At 56.3% G+C, this 20519-nt stretch overlaps 1 protein-coding gene across 8 annotated transcripts in view; it reads right to left on the bottom strand.

The window, feature by feature from the left end:
- Positions 1–20519, bottom strand: part of DAB2IP (DAB2 interacting protein) — a 211369-nt gene that overhangs the window by 125965 nt on the left and 64885 nt on the right. The window contains exon 1 of one of the 8 annotated variants that reach the window (XM_039474932.2): positions 5224–5573. The exons of the other annotated variants lie outside the window; for them this stretch is intronic. Coding sequence (XP_039330866.1) covers positions 5224–5347 — 124 coding nt within the window. The 5' untranslated portion in view covers positions 5348–5573. Of the gene's footprint in view, positions 1–5223; positions 5574–20519 lie in introns of those variants that run through there. 8 annotated transcript variants of the gene reach the window in all.

Raw genomic sequence — 20519 nt, 5'->3', positions numbered from 1 at the left:
TTTTTTTTTTTTTTTTTGAGATGGAATTTCACTCTTGTTGCCCAGGCTGGAGTGCAATGGCCTGATCTTGGATCACTGAAACCTCCACCCCCCAGGTTCAAGCGATTCTCCTGCCTCAGCCTCCTGAGTAGCTGGGATTACAGGCATGTACCACCACGCCCAGCTAATTTTGTATTTTTAGTAGAGATGGGGTTTCTCCATGGTGGTCAGGCTGGTCTTGAACTCCCAACCTCAGGTGATCTGCTCGCCTCGGCCTCCCAAAGTGCTGGAATTACAGGCATGAGACACTGCACCCAGCCTTCTTTCTGATTATTAAAGGTGATGAAGGAAGGTCAGGAAGGACAAAGGCAAGAGGCTGAAATTCCAGCAGATTCACTGGGACCTCTGGCCTCCTTCGAGGACCTAGAGAGCTTTGGGGATTAGGCCTCAGCTGTCTGCCAGGCTCCAGGGCCCTCACACCAGGGGACTCTGAACCCTTGGCCCTAAGGGCTTTGGTGAAGAACCAGGGCTAAGGCCCTGAGACCTGTGACATGCCCTGGGAAAGGGCATGCTTGGCAGGACATGAATGACAGCAGGAGCCAGGAGCCAGGGCCAGGCCAGGGAGGTCCCAGCTGAGCTATCCCAGGGAGGTGGAGGAGGCCACCAGATACCAGCAGGGCCACTCCCCTGCCTCCCTCCCAAGCTTTGACCATGATGGTGAGATGATTGCCATGAACACCCAGTGGAGTCATTGGCTGTGAAGGGAGGTGGCCGCACCAAAGCCAAGGCCTGACCTCAGAGAGGTCTGCCTGCCCATGGATATAGCAAGGTGAATCTCAGGACCTGGAGGTGGGCAGAGCTGGGCTCTGCCATTTCTGAGCTGTGTGACTCTGGCCAAGGCTTTCACTCTCTGGCCTACAGTTTCCTCGCCTATGAAATGAGGATAGTATCAGCATCCATCTCACAGGGTTCTGAACACTGCATGAGACAAGGCAAGTTGAGAGTTGAGGTCACTGCCGGGCATGGAGCAGGCATGCAGCACACAGAAGCCATAACCAAAAGGAGCCATTTTTACTCTCATTACGCGACCTGAGAGGGAGTGAGCTCCCCATTCCATGAGGTATGTAAGGGAGAGGAGGGACTGGAAAGGCTGGGGCCAAGTCCCAATGAGAGCTTATGTCTTAGCAGAAACAGAAGAAACAAGGCAGAAAAGGGCATCGTGACGATTTCAGAGGTCTTATCCAAGGTGGAGGCAGAGAGCCAGGCCTAGGGCCTTTGCGGGGAATATCTGAGGACTGGGGAACTGAAACACACAACTAGCCCCCTATCTCACAGCTGTTCTCAGGCTCGCCCAACTCAAGGAGTCCAAGCTGTTGGCCCAGAGGCCTCTTGCAGACCTTATCAAAGCCAGGTTCCCCTGAGAAGTTACCCACCCCCCATGGTGGCTCTTAGGTCCTTACCTAACTGTTCTCTTGGTTAGGAACCAATTTCGTGAAACCATCCTCCCCCACCATGTGGCCCTCTCCCCAGGAACAAGGTACAGAGGCATGCAAGAGGGGTGCGTACAGGCACGGAGGAGGACCCGACCATCTCAAGATAAAAACATCTGCAAAACCCCCAGCGCCCAGCCAGGGCCTGGCAGGTGGCCGGACCCCTAGAAAAACTCAGAGAAAAACGTGAATAAGATAATCAAAACCCTTCATGGCTATGGGTATAGGCATTCCAAGAGGCAGCAGAGCAGGATTAACCCCGTCGACAGATGGGGAAACTGAGGCCCTATGATGTGCCCAATCATACAACCAGTTCGTGGCTGAGCTGGAACTAGAACCCCTGCCCCCCACTAACCACTGCTCTGTCTTCTAGAAAGAGCCGTGTTCCCTAGTGCACCCCAACAAGCTGGCCTCCCCAGCCAACTGGGGCCTTGGCGAGGGCTGGAGCACGTGTGATTCATTTCCATGTGCCCCTGCACCCAGGCTGAAGCCCAGCACATAGTAGGTGCTTAAGAGGAGCTGGCTGGCTGAATGAACAGGTCAGAACATCAACCAGGGCTAGAGGAAAATGTTTCTCCTAGTAGCCCTGGGGGAACAGAGGGCTCAGAGACAAAACTTCCTCATCTTGGTGTGAACAAGTTGGGAGGCACCTTGCTGATGACACCTTTCTAGGGACAGGATCCCCCTAAATCCATGGGGCATGCCCAGCCTTCAAGTGGAGTCAGTGGCACAGTGGGAAATAGCCAACGACCCTCGCCCTCCAAAGGTCACTGTTTCTACCCCTCCTCCAGCCGCCCTCCAGCTTCGTGCTCTGCCTCCCGCCACATCGGGTCTCACTCTGCCCATTCTTCAGATGGGGAAACTGAAGCCCAGAGAAGGGAAGAGTCTCGATTAGTGCCCCTTATCGGTCAAACTAGGGAGACTGCAGACCCTGTCCCTCACTCACGGCCCTACCAAGGACAGAACCCTGCTCCCTGCCCCCAGCCTGGCCAGCTGCAGAACCCGGCGGCAACCAACTCTTCCTTGCACTGTTCTGTTTCTGAACAAATACACAGCCTGAGTTCTTGGTCATTTTCCTTCCATACTAGTGCCAGAGGCCAGAAAGGGTGTGGGGACAAGAGCTTGATCCACGCAGGTGCTAGGCAGCACCCACTCCTCTGAGGTCTCATGCTACCTACCACAACGTGGGACCAAGCTCCCATGTGGACAAGGAGTCGGAAGTTCAAGGTCAGAAGGGACTGGCTCACAGGTTGGCCTCCTCAGCCTGCATTTCTTGCTGGGTGGGGCCCTGCTCTCAGGAGGTGGTTGCGGCTCTGGGGCAGAGTCAGGTGTCTGAGGCTTTAGTGGAAGGATGGCAATGGCTGCCCTAGCTGCCTCCCACCAAGGAGGCCAGGGGGCCTCCAGCCTCCACCCCACACCTTGGCTGCAGCTCCAACTCACTCCTCATTACCCAAGGCCTTTTAATATACCATATATATATATTTAGAGAAAGAGAGAGAGAGAGAGAGAGAGAGAGAGAGAGAGAGAGAGAGTCTTGCTATGTGGCCCAGGCTGGTCTTGAACTCCTAGGCTCAGGGATTCCTCCTACCTTGGCCTCCCAAAGTTCAAGGCCCTTTATCAGACCCAAACTACTGTTGCCTGCTCTTCCCCACCCACCCCATCCAGCCCCATTCCCAGTCAACTCCCCTCCCCAACCCGGGAGGAACTCTATCCTCAACACCCAAGCATTTTCCTTCTCCCTGACTGCACAGTCTGCTCCGTCTGTTCAGAGAGAGGACAGTAGCTCAACCCTCAACTGCAGCCTTAGTCCCAGGCACTGGCTCCTGGCCCTCACACAACCCTGTCACTGCTAGCCCCATTGACCACACAAGGTCACTGAGGCTTAGAGAGGTAATTGGCCGAAGCACAGTTGCGTGCACAGCTGAGACTTGAACCCAGATCTGACTCACTCCCTCTGCCAAGGGAAATCCTATCCACTTTGTGACAGTCCATCCAAATGTCACCTCCTCTGTGAAGCTCTCCCTGATCTCCCCAGATATAACTTCTGTTCAGAGACAGTATCCTCCCCACTCCCTGCAGGCTGTGAGCTCCTTCAAGGCTGGGACACAAAGCAATGATCCTGTGCCTGAGGGGTCTGGGAGATGGGGCTCAGGTGACAGCCCCTGACACATTGATTATCGCCTGCCCAGTCAGCTGAGCAGGAGTGGGATTCCCATTACAGTCAGGGATGGAACTGGGCTGAGATGAGAAGAGGGAAAGGCCACGAAGGGCATTTCTGAGGCAAGGGAGGGGCAGGTGGGTGAGGTGACGAGGTGGGTGCTGGAGGAGAGGCCCCAGCGTGGCCTGAGCAGGACTGGGCATTTTCAGAGCTCCCATTTCTCCGTTTCCTCACTGAATCCTCCACATAAGGCAGGTTCATTTTACAACCAGGAAAACTAAGCTCAGAAAGGGGAGACGACTTGCCCAAAGTCACAAAGCTTGAGCCCAGATTCCTAGACCAAGTCTAGGTAGGGGGGAGGGAGTAACCGGGACCACTTCAGGAAAGGCAGGAGTGGGAGGATCACAGGCTTTCAGAGACCCTTGAGGACTGAACTACCAGCACACACCTGTGCACACCCTTAGCTTCAGCTTGAACCCTTCTGTGCACGGGGAACTCACTACTTCCTGAGGAAGCTCTGCACTGCACATCGCTGCTCAGCCTTGACTGGGGGTGGGGGGGAATCTTGCCCATTCTGGGGGAAGCAAATGAACACAGTCTGCCTGCTTCATTTACCCTCACACGGACAAGAAAACTGAAGTCGGCAGCTCAGCCCGGGTCACACAACGGCAGCCTGCGGGGTGGGGATGTGGCCCCTCTGGGCCTACCAGATTCCGCGCCTGGCATTTGCTGGCACAGGGCCCGGCTTCCCTCTTTCAAGATAACCTGGTGGCGTCCGCTCCGCCCAGGTCCCTGCAACGGCGCCGTCTTTCTCCCCCCTTCCACCCCACGGGCACCCTTGGTGGGCCTGAACCTCTGCCCAGGACCCCAGCCTCCCCAGAGCCCCTTTGAAGGCCCCCTTCTCCCAGGGGGCTTCCCTCCGTTCCCCGTCCCCCGTTCACCCCCTCCACACTCAGCCAGGGAAGGAAGTCTCGGCCCCCAACCGCCCAAACGCAGCCCCCGGGATCACACGCATTTCCAGTCGAGGATCCTGTTACTGGAAAAAGAAAATGCTGCTCGCACCTCCCCCTCCGCCTCGTCCTGCCGCCTGAGCTTGAAGGAGAGAAACTTTGCAAAGGAGCTGGCGCCCACCCGCTCGAGGGGTCCCTGTTCCTTCCCTGCGGTCCACCCACTTGTCCCAGCACCCAAGAGGTGGGGAGTCCGTTACGTTCCTGGAAAGTAAAGAAAGAAGTCCGCGGCCAGGGCAGGGAAGGCAAGGTGTGGGAAAGCCAAGAGCCACCCTAGGTTACTTTGCCCGCCGCTGAGTAAACTGAGGCACAGCGGGGTAGGAGGTCTGATCTGAGATGCAGAGAAAGATTCCTGGCTCCCCTCTCCCTGCCCGTGGCTTAAGAGGAGACCCTAGAGCCTCGGCTTCCCTCGGAGAGAGGAGGACGAGGCAAAAACTGGGGATATGGGTGTCCGGCAGACTCAGGAAGGGGCGGATGAGGAGACCCCCCCCCCCCCAGCAAATGGCTGGAAGGAGGATCTCGGTCCCCAGCACCCCAGGGCATCAGGTGGCTTAGTGGCCTAGGGGTCAGGGGTCGGGGTGGCGCCTACCCCTGGCAGGCCGGGTCCGGCTGCGGGAGCGGCTCCTCTGTCGCTGCAGCCGGGGCCGCCTCAGCAGCCGGTAGTAGTAGGAGGACCTCCCGGTGCTCTTCCTGGCGCTGCCGCCCGCGGACATGCTGCCGCCCGCCGGGCACCGGGCCGGGCCTGGGCGCGCTCACACGGGCCCCATCGGCCGCTCCGGACCGCCCGGCGGGCGTCCCCGCGTTCTCCTGCGCTCGCCCGAGCGGTCGCCGAGGCCCAGGCTGCCCCGCAAAGTCGCTCAAACTCCTCCTCTGCCTCCCGCCCCCTCCCGCTCCCAGAGCAGCCGGCCCCGCCGCGGGGGCTGGGGACCCGGAGGCCGGGCTGGCACCGGCCCGGAAAGTCAGTGCGGGAGAAATCCCGGCCTGGAGTCAACGGGGCGAGGCGGCCCGGAGTTTCCCCAGGACCCTAGACGGGTCACCCCGAGGGTCCTGGCTCCCACCCCCGCCCCCGAGGGTTCCCCCGTCGACCTTGGAGCGCACACCGGGTACCCAATCCTGCCAGCACGGGTAGACCGTGCACACCTGCTTGTGCGCTCTCCTTAGCCCGGGGCAGGACGCACGCTGGAGGACGGTCGCCTTCAGTTAGGGTCCGTTCCTGCCCCAGGCTCCCTGGGCTGAGAAACGACCCGCACTGCTCCGCAGGCCCCGGCCCAGCAGGTTGAAAGACTGCCCTGTGATTCAGGATACTGGGCTATTATTTACATTTTAAAGGCTGTCCGTTCTGATACACGTATCATTTTTATATCATTAAAATTGTGGTACCTGTTTCAAGTACGCAAAAAGTAGAGGCCTGGAGGCAGGGCAGAACAATCCCTGCCCTACTGTAGGGACCAGAAACTCAGGCTGGGAGAAGGGCAGGTGCCAACTCTCTCTATTGCGTTGGCTGAAAAGCTTTCTCCAAGTCACTCCTCAGCTCAAGAACTTTCCATGGCTCCCCAGAGCACAATGGCAATACGTCTAAACATCCTTCCTTGTTATTTGGACCCCAAATAATCTGGCCCCAACCAAAGCCCCCTCCAGCGTCACCTCTGCTCCCCTTACTTCTCACTTCGCTGTGCTGCCAGCAGGGGCTACCTTCTTCACTACTTTTCTCCACCTGGTCAAAGTCCACCTTTTCAGGGCCCAGCTCCTCCAGCCTTCCCTGACCAAGGCCCACAGTGATCTCTCTCTCCGCTCCTTATCCCCTTAGCAACATTGATCGGTTCAATTATTAAGACACCCGCCTGAGCTGCCTCCCTTGAAGTACAGAGGGGGAAACTGAGGTCTTAGCAAGGAGGTCTTGCCTCAGTCACACGGAAAGTGGCAGAGGCAAGTGGTCTTAGCCTTAGGGGTGGCGGGTGTTAGTCACCGCAGGTGCCGGAGGCCGTCTGGGGGAGGTCTTCCTCCAGAGCGGCGGGAAAGGTAGGGCCCTGGAGGGGGCGGGGCCGTCTGGTCAGGAATCCAGGCCGGGTTTTGCACCTCACAGGGGAAGCCCCCTCCCTAGCTCTCCCAGCCAGCGGGGAGGGCCCCCAGTCCGGAGGAGCCTGTCTCACAGCTGGAAGCCAGGCGCCTTCCCCGACCGGGGGGAGGGGCAGGAGGGGTGTTTCTGCACCAAACCCAGTCAGAGGTGTCCAGAGCCATCAGCCCCCCTGGCCCCCTCTTCCCAGAATACCGGCCAGTCAACGGGAAGATGGGAAACCGGGGTGCTCAAGAAGTCACCTTAGCCTCCTTTGGATTAGCCCGGGGTGCCCCATCTTTAGGCTTCCCTGGGCCACATTGGAAGAAGAAGAATTGTCGGGCCATACATAAAATACAATCACACTAAGCTGATGAGCTTAAAAAAAAAATACTCAAACGTTTTAAGCAAGTTTATGAATTCGTGTTGGGCGGCATTCAGAGCCATCTCGGGCCACAGGAAGCCCGCAGGCTGCAGGCTGGAGGAGCTTGGAGGCATTGCCCTCTCTCCTTTGGACAGCAGACTTGGTGCCCGAACGCCGCTGGACAGAGCCCACACGAAGTGTCACTCCGTCCCCGGGAAAGCTGGGGACCTTCTCAGCATGCATCCTCCTCTGGCCAAACCGCCAGGACCCATACAGGTGGGGCTCTGAGTGCCACCCATCCACACCTTGGCACTTCCAGGCATGACTAACCACCACTGCCAGGTACGCGGGTTCTGGGGGTGAAGGACTCCCAGGAAGTCCTGCTCAGGGCCGGGGCACGCTCCTGCTCCCAGGGCCTGGAGTTCATCCTGCCCGTTTTGTTTCCCAAAGCAGGAGCCCTCTGATCAGCCAGGTTCTAGCCCTCTCTGGAGGGGACCAGAGGCTCACAGCCAACTCACTCTTATCAGTGGTGTGGGCAAGTGGTCTTGGCCTGGGCCCTCAATAGGAAGTCAGGACTGTGTGTGGAAGGGAGAGGGGGCAGTAGCTTGGAACTCAGGACCTCATTTGTAAACACAGTTGGGCTCCAAAGGCAGGGCATGGTCTCCCCACTTCAGCTTTTCAAGTCCTTCTCTGTGCCTTAGTTTTCCCACCTATACGTGGGAAAATTATGGACCCCCAATCTATGTGCCTTGTGGAGGAAGGAGGGTCAGCTAGTGAAATGGACAAAGCTTGTGCATTTCTGGCCTTGGGATGGGAATGGGCATCGCCAACCAGCAGAGCTGAGCAACTCCATGGGCCTGGGGTGGGTACTGATCGGGTACCGAGTGGGGCGGGGGCAGGGCAGGAGCTAGGAGAGAAAGGGCTCAGGCTCCTTGTCCTTCATCCTGGCCCAGGACCAGGGCAGAAAAACCCTGCTCCCTGCACAGTCCGGCAGGGGACCTGGAATCAATCTTGCTGGGGAACCAGTCCCCAAGTCTGCTCCCACCTCCCACCCCTGTGGCTTCCTCCCTCTGAACAGGAGAAGCCCCCTTCCAGTGCCCACCACCACCACTACCACCACTGTTTCCTGCGACAGAGCAACAGGCCAGCCTTTCCAGCCCTGCCGATCTGAGAGCTTCAGGACCTATAGGGCTAACGGTCTGGTCTTATTCTCCCACCTCCAGAGGGGCTCCTGAATAGGCCTGGCTCCTGCCTCTCCCAAGTGAGGCTTTAGCGGGGACAGGGCTGCAGTCCCCACATCACTTCTGTTCAGCGAACAGGCATATTTCTGGGTTTCCCTCAAGACACGTAACTCAGTGGGTCTGGATGGGGCCTGGAAATGTGCATGTTTAGTGAGAAGCGGTTGGGTGACAGGGCTGTCTAAATCAGATCTGACCCACCCCACCACCAGCACCTTCACATCCCCCTCAAAAGCCTCCCAAGGTGAACTCTTAGGGACCGAGCTGTGTCACAAAGTGACCATCTCCCGCTGCACGCCAGCCCATTCCAGCCCCCTTGGTCATCCTCCAAACACTCTTTCCCACTCCGGCCTTTGCCCTGGACCACTGCCACCAAGCTCTTCCCTCTGCAGCCACCTGATGAATTCCTGCTTACCCTTCAGGACCCACCTCAAGCATCCCCTCCTTTTTTTTTTTTTTTTATTTTAAAACTTTTTTATTTCCATAGGTTTTTGGGGAAGAGTTGGCATTTGGTTACACGAGTAAGTTCTTTAGCGGTGATCTGCGAGATTTTGCTGCATCCATCTCCCGAGCAGAGTATATGCTGAACCCATTTTGTACTCTTTTATCCCTCACGCCCTTCCCACTCACTCCCCGAGTCCCCAGAGTCCATGGTGTCATTTTTATGCCTTTGCATCCTCATAGCTTAGCTCCCACTTATAAGTGAGAATATACAATGTTTGGTTTTCCTTTCCTGAGTTACTTCACTTAGAATAATATTCTCCAATCTCATCCAGGTTGTGGCAAATGCCATTAATTCATTCCTTTTTATGGCAGAGTAGTATTCCGTCATATGTATGTGTATATATATATATATATAGAAACTGTGAGATATATATATATATTGATTGATGGGCATTTGAGTTGCTTCCACATTTTGCAACTGCAAATTGAAGCACCCCCTCCTTTAAAAGTCTACTCTGACTCCCAGGGAAAGACATCCCCCTGCTGGCTCCTGGTATACCCCACCAGTCTGTTTGAATACTGGAGATGGTGGGGGGGGGGATGGACCGAAATAATTCCCCTCTAGGCAGAAAGCCATCAGCATCCCTGCTGGAAAAGAAGCAGTGGGTGGCGCTAGGGGCGGTGGCTCACACCTGTAATCCCAGCACTTTGGAAGGTTGAGGTGGGAGGATTGCCTGAGGTCAGGAGTTCGAGACCAGTCTGGCCAACATGGTGAAACCCCATCTCTACTAAAAGTACAAAAAAAAATAGCTGGGCATGGTGGTGTGCGCCTGTCATCCCAGCTACTTGGAAGGCTGAAGCGGGGGAATTGCTTGAACCAGGGAGGTGGAGGTTGCAGTGAGCTGAGATCACGCCATTGTGCTCCAGCCTGGGCGACAGAGCGAGACTCTGTCTCAAAAAAAAAAAAAAAGAAGAAGAAGAAGAAGCAGCAGTGGGTGGCATCAGAGCTGGGCTGAAAGTCCAGGTACATCCTGGGCTAGGCCAGGGCTGGGTCAGCAGGGGCAGCAGATGCAGGGAAGGGAGGCTAGCCCAAGGCAGTCTTGAGTCCCTCTGGGGTGTCAGGGTTGAAGTCAGTGAGGAAAGAGAAAAAAAAGCAAATTGCCAAAATTACCTGTGAAAAGCCTTAAACTGCCCATAAAGCACAGCTTTTCCTCCAGTGTTAAAGTGTTAAGGCAGATCACCCATTTCTGCAGCTGAGTACACAACGGAAGAGGGCAGCCTTCATGGACAGGCCATTCTGTATGGGGCGGTGCTAACAGCAACCACAACCAGTTATCTTCAAATACCAGCCTCCCCGAGGGCAGGAGAGATGCTCCTGCGTGGGGCACCACAGAAACCCACGGCTTCTTAACAAAGGCGGGTTACAAGTTTGACCTCAAGAGGTCCGTTTGAAGGTGGAGTTTGGCTTTCGTCTTCATCATGGTAGCTGAACCGCATCTGGTGCGCGTTGTGCCCCAGGCCCTTTCTCAGCATTCTACCCACATTATCTTGTTTCATTTCAGAATAGCCCTAGGAAGCAGATGCTTGTTTCTTTTCCCAGAAGAAATGTCAGGAGGCAGAGAGAGGGTAGGTGAGCTCCCCAAAGTCACCGAGCTTGGACTAGGAAGCAGGATTTGAACCCAGGGGCTCAAAGGAGCGAAGACTCTAAGATTGAGCAGTACTGAATGCAGAGATGGGGGAGTGGAAACAGTCTGGAACTTTCTTCAACAGCCAGCTTTGTCAAGGGACAGGAGGAGGCTAGGGGCGACATGAGTCCTGACAGGGGAAGCCTTGGAGCCCACGCCAGGCCCCACACAATGAGTGTCTGGAAGGCTCAGATCTGTCAGTTTCCTGTTGGGATGAGGGTGGGTAGTGGTGACAGGGGAAGTCCCCAGCCAGGCAGGCCCGCACATATCCGCCTCCCAGGACAGTCTGAAGCTGTCAGCCTCTGGAGCTCTGGACAGGGGTGGGGGTGGGGGTACGGGGGACACTCGTGGTTAAGGTCATGGCCTTCTGTCCCAGGAGGTGGCCTGTCTGGCAGGCAATGACGACTTCCTGCATCCACTGTTCATCCGGGAATAAGGCTGGACCAGGAGCAGAGGCTTCACTAGGAAGATGGGGGAGGCTGGGCCAGCTTGCGCCGCTCAGGGAAAGGCATGGACAAGCCCCGTGAGGTCAAGCTAAAAGACTCCAGGCTGGCCGGGCGACCACTGCTGCCACTGACTCCCAGACTTCCTCCCAAAAGCCACTGGTATATTCAACAACACCCTTTGCAGAAAATGGTGCAGTCAGGGATGAGATGACCCCAGGCTTGGCTGGCCCTGCCCCTCTCAACACAGGCGGAAGTGGGGGACCGTTCAAGCGTGGACATTTGAACATACACAGACAGAGCCTCTGGGAATGTGAGTGCTTTTCAAATCAAGTCACCCAGGGCTGGGCCGAGGGTAGACCCCTCGGGAGAGGCTGGGACTCTAAGAGGAGGTCACTGTTAGACCTTCATTTAACACATGGAACCCTGAGACCCATCTTCATTTAACACATGGGTCTCAGGGTTCCATGTGTTAAATGAAGATGGGACAGCTCTGCTCAGCTCACCTCCCTGAGATTCCATCAGGATCTCAAAATCTCCCCCATTCCCCAAACCCTCATCTACAGGTCCCCTCCACATCCTCCAGAAACACAGAGAAGAGGACACATTACCTCTCCCTCATACATGACGACAGCCTGTCATAAAACCCCAGAATGTCAGACGTAGAAGGAACCTCGAGAGAAACTGGTGGAACTGGGGAAACTGAGGCCCTCAACATCAGCTGCTTGCCCAGAGGACCCTGCTTAACCCATGGCATGCCAGGATCTGGCATCAACTCTACCATCACTGAGGGTCTGGCTGGCGCTCTCAGCCCAGCACAGAGCAGTCAGGGTGGGGTAGCACTCCCTGAAGATGGGGAAGTTGAGGCCAAGGGAGGGAGGGACTCACCCAAGGTCACACGTGGGACTGGGGATTAGGGTGGGCTCCACCTTGAAACCTATACAGCTGCCAAGACCACCTCTTACCTTCGAGAGCCTGGACCACCTCTCCCAGAATGCCTGTGGCCTTCTGCCCACAGGAGCCCGGGGCTTCCCCACTCCACCCTGGCTGCCCTGAAGTTGAGGGCTCCGATCCTGTGGCCCAGGGGCGGCTGGAATCCACTCTCCAGGCCCCAGCCCCAGCCCTCCTTCCTCGCCCCAACCATAGCAGCCGGCATTTCAGCCCAGATGGCCAAGCCTGGAGCAACTCTCTTCGTGTACTTCCTCTCCGTGCCCTGACCCAGAAACGCTGCCAAGCTCCAGGTGGGCCCCGGGCCCCGTTGAGGCCCACAGCCCCTCCTTTCTCCCTGGCCCTGGGCAGGGCTGAGATTCCACGTCTCTGGGCTTCTTCCTTCCCCCCTCGGTATGGGCCCAGACAGCACCACCCCTACTGGGGAACCAGAGGGGATGGCATATGGTCCCAGTGTGAGGTCAGGGAGCCTCCTCCCTTCTCAAGCAGGCCTGCCTGATCATCTGTGAACCATTTCGTGGCTGGCACTGGCCTGGGTTCCAAGGGAGGGCCTTGCTCAACCCCTGCAGAGCCCACAGAGGAGGACAGCTGAACGGGCCCCATAGTCAGCTCCTAGGAAGCCCCATCCAGGTCGGGCATTTGGAGTGATGAGCCTTCCCTTCTTCGCTGTGTGACTCCAGATCAGTGTCTCACCTCTCTGTGCCTCCATTTCCTAAAGTGTGAAGGGGTATACAAATACTTTGTGAGGTTGTGAAAGAGTCAAGTAACATAGGGGATCAAAGCCTCACATTTGCTGGCCTTTCCTGAGGATCCCCCCCAGCCCATAGCTGGCATCCTAAGGCCATGTAGGTGGGAATTAAATGGAGCTTCAGCCACGCTCACTCCTCAAATCCCCTTGGGAGCAAGAATAATCGCAGCCCTGCCCTATCCTGGGAAGAGCGTTTTGTCTGGAAATTCTACCAGGGAAACAAGGAAGGGCTGGGGCCCTATAATTTCTGCACCTGCTCAAACAGGAAGTAGCGGAAAGTTTGGGGCCAAGGAAAACAAGTTCAAGGTCATCCTAGAAATCAGCATCACCCACAGCTAGGGACTCATCCCATCCCAAGAGGAGCTCTCTTGGCGATTAATGAATAACATAGACAGATGGGATATAAAGAGAGGAAGGCCCAGGATCCTCTAGCCTGTCACCGAAGGCTTAAGAGGAAGCAAAATTCACCTAGTCTTGTCTAGCATACCTTTAGTGACGGGGCGCTCACTACCAAACCAGCCTTGACCACCCCCCCCAACCCCCCACAACCCCTTCCCCTGAGAATGAAGCTGCCTTCCCACAACTGGGAACTGTGGAAGGCCTCAAGAGAACTAGTGGTCAGCCTACTCTCAAGTCAGAGGTCAGGAGGTTCGGGACTGACCCAGCCCCACATCCGTAGGCCTGCCCATGGGTTCCCAGCGGCAGAGGAAGCGGTAGCACTCAAAGTAAGGAACGGCCGGGCACGGTGGCTCAAGCCTGTAATCCCAGCACTTTGGGAGGCCGAGGCGGGTGGATCACGAGGTCGAGAGATCGAGACCATCCTGGTCAACATAGTGAAACCCCGTCTCTACTAAAAATACAAAAAACTAGCTGGGCGTGGTGGCGCGTGCCTGTAATCCCAGCTACTTAGGAGGCTGAGGCAGGAGAATTGCCTGAGCCCAGGAGGCGGAGGTTGCGGTGAGCCGAGATCGCGCCACTGCACTCCAGCCTGGGTAACAAGAGTGAAACTCCGTCTCAAAAAAAAAAAAAAAAAAAAAAAAAAAAAAAGTAAGGAACGGCCGATGCTGGGCGGGCTTGGGGAGGGGCCGACCTCTAACTGATCCTCATTTAAAAGCCCGAAGGACATGGAGTCGGGGGATTGGGGAGGCCTGAATCTGCCCCAATCCCACTGAGAGTCCTGCAGAGGTAGCTTGGGTGACAGAGGCCCTCTCCTCTTCCCCTGCAGCCTCTGCCCCGGGAAGCTGTAGGCAGTTTCACGATGTTCTGGGCCTGCTTTCTCTGATGTCACATTTCTTGTGTCCTCCTGGTGTTCCCTCTGTCTTGTCACCCTCCCCGACCCAGGCTCCCATGCAAACACAGGCCTGCCTTCCCACCCAGGCCCATGCCTCCCTCTCCCCAATGGTGAGCTCTTTCTTTTTTTTGAGACAGAGTCTTGCTCCGTCACCCAGGAGGGAATGCAGTGGCATGATCTCAGCTCACTGCAAACTCTGCCTCCCAGGTTCAAGTGATTCTCCTGCCTCAGCCTCCCAAATAGCTGGGACTAGAGGGTTGTGCCACTAAGCCCAGCTAATTTTTGTATTTTTACTAGAGACGGGGTTTCACCATATTGGCCAGGTTGGTCTCAAACCCCTGACCTCTTGATCTGCCTCAGCCTCTCTAAGTGCTGCGATTAAAGGCGTGAGCCTAGGTGGGCTCTTTCTAGATCCCCGCTGCCAGGCCCAGGCCCACACAGCAGCTGGGAGTCCTCAGCAGGTGCTGATCGGCACTGCCCCCTGCTGGGCTATGGAGCCCTAGGATAAAGTCCCCCTTGCCCCAGGCATCACCCAGGACTCCCAGGTCTCCCGGGGCTATTCCCAGGGAGGACCCCTGAGTGGCTTGGCATAGGGTTCCAGTCTCCTAAGCAACTCAGGCCAGCCTCCCCCATGCCCTCTGGGCCCCTGTTCCCCTGGTGCAAAGAAGAGATGTCCAGAACTTCAGCTCTTAGAATTGAGGACGTTTCCGTCCCCTGGAATGTGGATTAAAGTGTGGACACTTGGGCCACCCAGCAGAGTCTAGGTTAGCCAGTCTGGGAACAGCCCAGGAGTCTGCATTTTCCATCAGCAGGCGATGGGCCCACAGGTGTTCCAAAGCAGGTCATCCGTGGGCTGCACTGAGCCTCACTCGCCCACCTGTTGCTCTCTCAGACTCTGAGACCACAGCCCCCGATAAAGACCTGAATCTCCTTTGTCCACACTTCAGCCTGTTCCTTTTCTTCAGCACCCCATATGCTACAGGCAGGGAGGGGTTATAAACCTCATAGTACAGATGGGTAAACTGAGGCCTAAAATGGAGAACACCCAGTTTGCACACTCCCTGACCCACAGTGAAGCCCATAGCTTCCGCCTCCCTTCCCAGGCTCCCCATGTGGTCTAGACTCTGGGGCCCTGCAGGTCATCTAGGGCCAGGCAGCAGCCTTGACTGGCACGCTTTGTCCAGGTCCCTGTACCCTCTGACCTCAGCAGGTCCTCGGCTGATTAAAATATCCCCTTACAGCTCTGATAGGTATCGTATCCCCTTACAGGGCAGAGAGGGACACTGTCCCATCTGAGGCGATACGGCCAGCTGGGCGCCGTGCTCTGGCCACCCTCGGGAGCTGCACACTGCTAGCACAGGGAGATTACAGGACTTTGGCCAGAAGGGTTTGCAGGGACCTGCTAGGAGAAAGCAAAGCTCGGAGAGGGAGAGCTGCCCAAGATCACTCAGCGCATACTTATCAATCCCAATTCAGCACTTCCGCTCTGCCAGGCAGCGTCAATTCAGCCAGGCCGTCTAACGCCCATAAGCAGTGAATCCTGTGACTCTCCCACTTTACAGGCACAAGAGTTGATTAGGGGCAGAGACAGGATTCAGTCCCATGCAGCCTTGAGTCCAGTCCTAGCCTGGGGTAGTGGTCAGTGGATATGGCCCCGGCCCCTCTCCTATCTCCCCTCTTACCACACCCTACTCCTATCCTTTCCCAGCCACCCTGGCCCCCAGCCCTCCACTGCTTCTCTCCTTTGTGTCTCTGCCCCCATCATTCCCACCTCCCAGGACACAGGGCATGGGGCAGGCTTTGTAGACTGCGGAGCCTGCTCTGTGAAATGGGCTATTTTAAGCCCCAAATTCCAGCTTGGGGCTGTCCGCCTCATCCCTTCCTTGACATCTCCCAGAACCAGGACATCACCGTCTCTATCTTTGCGGACCTCCATCCCCTCAAAATTTCCGCCCAGATCCTCCGCTGCCTCCTCAGTGTGTGGTTCTCTGTAAAACAACCAGAGTGAAATCTGAAACACAGCCCCTGCCCTGGCCGCCCTGGCCCTGCTGGTCTTTGGCCGCTCTTTCTGGCTCACCTCCCCTGCCACAGCCTCTTGATCCACCTGGCTGACCCCCATTCACTCTTCCTTTCCAGAAAAACCATTTCTCTCCTATTCCAATTCAGCGCCTCCTCCATGGCCCTCCTGCAACACTCTCTCTGAGCTTCCTGCACCTTTCCTCCAGGGAGCCCCCCCTGCCAAATGCAATGTAAACGATGTGGAAATCACTGTATTGTTTAGGTAATCACCACAACGAGAAAGTCTGTACATGTTCAGTACAGATGCAATTTTTTCTGACCATCTTCAATCCTTGGTTGATTGAACCCACGGATGCAGAATCTGTAGATTCGGAGGGCCGGCTGCATATTTTTTGATGATTCATCTCACATCTGTCTCTCCTGGCACACTGCTCTCCCGGAGGGTCATAACCCAGTGCCCAGCTTGGCGTCGTCACACTGCAGCTGCCAGTGAGGGAGGGGGTGTCACCGTTGCGTACGTAGGGAGTGTGCGCATTGGAGCCCCTCGGACCCCAGGGCCTCGTGCATCATGAAACTGCCAGACTCACAGCAAAACAGGGCCAAGTGCCTTCCGCCCCCACCCCCAAACAAGTCACTGCTCAGGACTTCTTGATTTTCCTCCCCACAGGTTGCAGGGCTTCTCATTCTGTGATTTATAGCCCATCAAATAAATTCCCCCATTATCTTTCACATGCAGTGCCCAGCCTCGCTGCCATTTAATAATACATTTGGCTCGCTGGGCCTCTCCCGGGAGAAATCTAAGGCTTGGCTGCAATTCGGGGGCAGGCAACGTGGAATTCCAAGGGCTCATTTCAGACCCAAATCTTCAGCAGGTCTGAGCCTCCCGCTCAGGGGCTAACTGGGCAGGGTCCCAATCCCTCTCCTCTCCCTTCTTCCCAACCACTGGCTGAGATGTCTCAATGTCCACTGGAGCTCTAGGGCCAGTTTTAGAACAGGGGAGACCCTGCTGCTTCCCCCACTAGACTCGGTGGTTTCAAGGCTCCACAGCCATGATCTCAATCTACTTGTCCAATTCCCCGAGCAAGGCAGGAACCCATCGGAACTGTCTCACAGACAAAGTAGCGTCTCTGAAATACAGGGAGGTTGCCCCAGCCCTGCCCACTCCACTGGGTGCTTGCTAGGTTCAGATGCAGCCAGCAGAGAGTTCAAGGTATCCTCTGTGCCAGGCACTGTGCCCAGTGCTGGACTTGAATTGTCTCATTGCATTCTCCCAACAGCCTTCAGAGGGAAAAGGTGCTATTATACCCATTTTACAGATGGGGAAATCAAGCCTCAGAAACAACCAATTTCCCTAGGCTCCTCCAGGAAGCAAATGGCAACTCCCTGGGGGAAAGTCTTGCTGGACTGAAGGATGAGAAGGGGCTGGAGGCTGCAGAGAACTCGTGGCTTCATGCAGAGCCCTGCATTACAAAACAGAGTGTCTAGAAGGCAAGGAGAGCTCAGGGCTTTAGGATCTGACAGTTCAGGGTATAAATCCTCCCCCTAGGGGTTCTTAGCTCTGTGACCTAGGCCAAGTCCCCTAACCTCTCTGGACCCCAACTCCCCGCTCTGTAGAATCTGAATACTCTCCTCCCAGAACTGTCACAAGACTCGAATGAGACAGCACTCAGGAAGCTGCCTGGTGAACTGCCCAGTCCTGTGCTGTTTTATTTTGGCTTGTTAGAACAGTGGAATCAAGACATGGTATAAAGACATGCAAAGACTCCTCTAGGCAGACATGGGACTGGCGGGGATCCGGGCAGAAGATGAGGGCTCCTCCTCAGCCCACAAGCTGCTTACCTCACTCTGGTGCCAGGCACCTCCTGCCCAGGCTTGGGAGAAAACAGACAGCCCACCTGCTCCCGACAGCACAGGTCCCAGCGTTGCTCAGCTAGGGAGGGTGGCGAGGACTGGGTGTAGGGGCATTCCAGGCTAGCTTGGGCCAGGCCTCCCGCCTCTCCCCCCGCCCAGCCACCAGGTCTGCGTCCCTCCTCCCTCCTGCTCCCGAAAGTTTCTGCTTCCACTTTATAGTTTCCGTGGCAACCACTTCTCTTCCTTTGATTGTTTCCTTCCTCTCAGTCACCTGCCATCTTATGCTAAAGGGAGAATAAAAATGGCCAGAGCAGAAGGTCTGGCCAGGAGGAAGAGGATGGAGAGTCACAGGGCCGGGGTGGGGGTGACCTCTGCAGCGCAGCCCTGGACCCTCCCTCAAAAGACATGTGAGGCTGGGCACCATGTCTCACGCCTGTAATCCTAGCACTTTGGGAGTTTAAGGCAGACGGATTGCCTAAGCTCAGGAGTTTGAAACCAGCCTGGGTAACATGGTGAAACCCCATCTCTACTAAAAAAAAAAAAATGGCAAAAAATTAGCCAGGCGTGGTGGCATGTGCCTGTAGTCCCAGCTACTCAGGAGGCTGAGGCACAAGAATCGCTTGAACCTAGGAGGTGGAGGTTGCAGTGAGCCGTGATCACGCCACTGCACTCCAGCCTGGGGGGACAGAGCAAGACTCCATCCTGCCCCCGCCGCCGACCAAAAAATAGACATCTGAACAGGGGACTGTCCCTTGGGAAGGTCCTCCACAGCAGGGCCTCTCAAATGTGACTCTCCTGGGTAGACTGCCTCAGGCCCTGCAGAGGATGCCCACGGCTACGTGTTGTCTTCACCCAGAGTGCTCTGCGTTTGAACGGCCTCCACCCCCAAGCCCCACCCTGTCTAGCTCTGGGCGTCCGTTCTCATCCAAGGCTTTGCTCCCATCTCAGCGCCCTCCTTCCTGCGGTTGCCCTGCTGCATCCTAACCTCTCTCTTGGGTGGCCCTCTTCCCTGCAGGCAGGCCATGCTGGCAGCAAAGCTAGTGCCTCCTTCACTCCATTTCTAGGCCCAGGCCCGTGCACGGGGCTAAGCACACAGTAGGTCTGCAGGAGGTGACCTTGAACCTACAGCCAGAGAGACCAGGGTTCCAGTTCCAGTTCTACCACCAGCTAACTGTGAGCCTCTCACAAATTCACTCTAGAACTTGGTGTTCCTGATGGTAAAATAACGATGGAATTAACTTCCTCACAGGATGTTGGAGACTGAAATGAGTCTGTGGGAGGTCTGAAAGAGCCTGGAAATTTCTGAAGTGCTGTACCAAGTCTGAGGTTATTTTTAGGCACTGAATCAGGGCTCCTTGACCCCACACACGGCTCTCTTTCTCCACCTGCTGACCTCCCAAGGCATTGACTGGCCACACGGAGGCCTGGCCTCTCCAGCCCCCTCCACGCCATAATCACCCTCTGCCAAGCGTCCCTAACACACACACACATGCACATGTGCACACCCACACACACAGAATACATGCACATGCACACACACACATGCACACACACATAACACACATGCATGCGCACGTGCACGCATACTCATGCACACACATACATGCACACATACTCGTGCACACACATACATGCACATGCACACATGTGCACACTCACATGCACACACACATGCACGCACACACACGCAGGTCTGAGGCTGGATGGGCTGAACTGACACGCATGGCCCCAAGGCATCAGGCATCAGACCTGACTGGTGTTGGCTGTTCTGGAGGGCTGGGGGTGCCTCCAAGGCCCAAGTCAGCAGGGAGCAGCCGAGCCCATGGGGTGAGGGTGGGAGTGGATGAGCAGCTTCCTCACAGCCTCGTCACAGGTGGTGGCGGGGGCAGGGGCTGGGCCAACAGGGCTGTCTGATGCCTTCTTCTATTGCCACCATCTGCTTCCTTCATAGGCTGGAGCACCAGGGCCACGGCCCGGGGGTCTGGGCAGGCTACTCAGTTACACCGCCGAGAAGTGCTCTCCCCAGAGAAAGCTGCTCCTCCTTCCACACTCCCACCAGGGCCTCCTCCTTCCTCTTTGGCACTGACAGTGAACTCCACCCCCACTGCCCACCCATTCTCAGACCTGTGCGTCACCTTCCAAACTGGTCACCGAGGCTGCACCTGCCCAGGCCCGTGCTAGGGTAAGGCTGCTTTCTAGGCACAAGGGGATGCCTGAAGCCGCGCTGGCTCAGGGTGGGGTTCCTGTGTACACTGTGGGGGGCAGGCATTTCACCCTCCTCCAAAGACCTGAAGGATTGAAGGGCTTTGAGCAGACTCAAAGAAAAAAGAAGACTTGTGAACTGTCAGAACTAAGAGAGTAAAGGTAGGGTCAGCTGCGGCCGGCCGGGGCCTCTGCCTCCTCCACCTCTCCTCTTTCCTCACCCTGCTCCCGGCTTAAAAACGCAGGATTCCCACATTGTCACTGAAGCCAGGGCATTCAGCTCCCACCCTGGGATGCACGGGGGCACGTCCTAGGAGCTGGCATGTGAAGACCAGTGCAAGTCCTCGCACAGTCCCTGGGGGACCCTCCAGAAACTCTGTGTCCCTCTGTGTCCTAAGAGGGCTCTGACACAGTCCCTGTCCTCAGAGAGCTGACAGTCTGGTGGGACACAAAGACTTCCAGAGAGACTCTAGAACAAGAGCCCAAGGCAGAAGGAGCACAAGGGAGGAAGTAACCAATTTTGACTGACAGGATGAGGAGAAATCAAGGAAGCCTTAACAGAAGAGGTGGCACCTGGGCCAAGACTTTGAATAGGGCTC

This window comes from Saimiri boliviensis, chromosome 2, assembly GCF_048565385.1.
Source record: "Saimiri boliviensis isolate mSaiBol1 chromosome 2, mSaiBol1.pri, whole genome shotgun sequence".
Lineage (NCBI taxonomy): Eukaryota > Metazoa > Chordata > Mammalia > Primates > Cebidae > Saimiri > Saimiri boliviensis.
The sequence above is the reverse complement of the archived record's forward strand: the minus strand, read 5'-3'. Positions and strand labels throughout refer to the sequence as shown.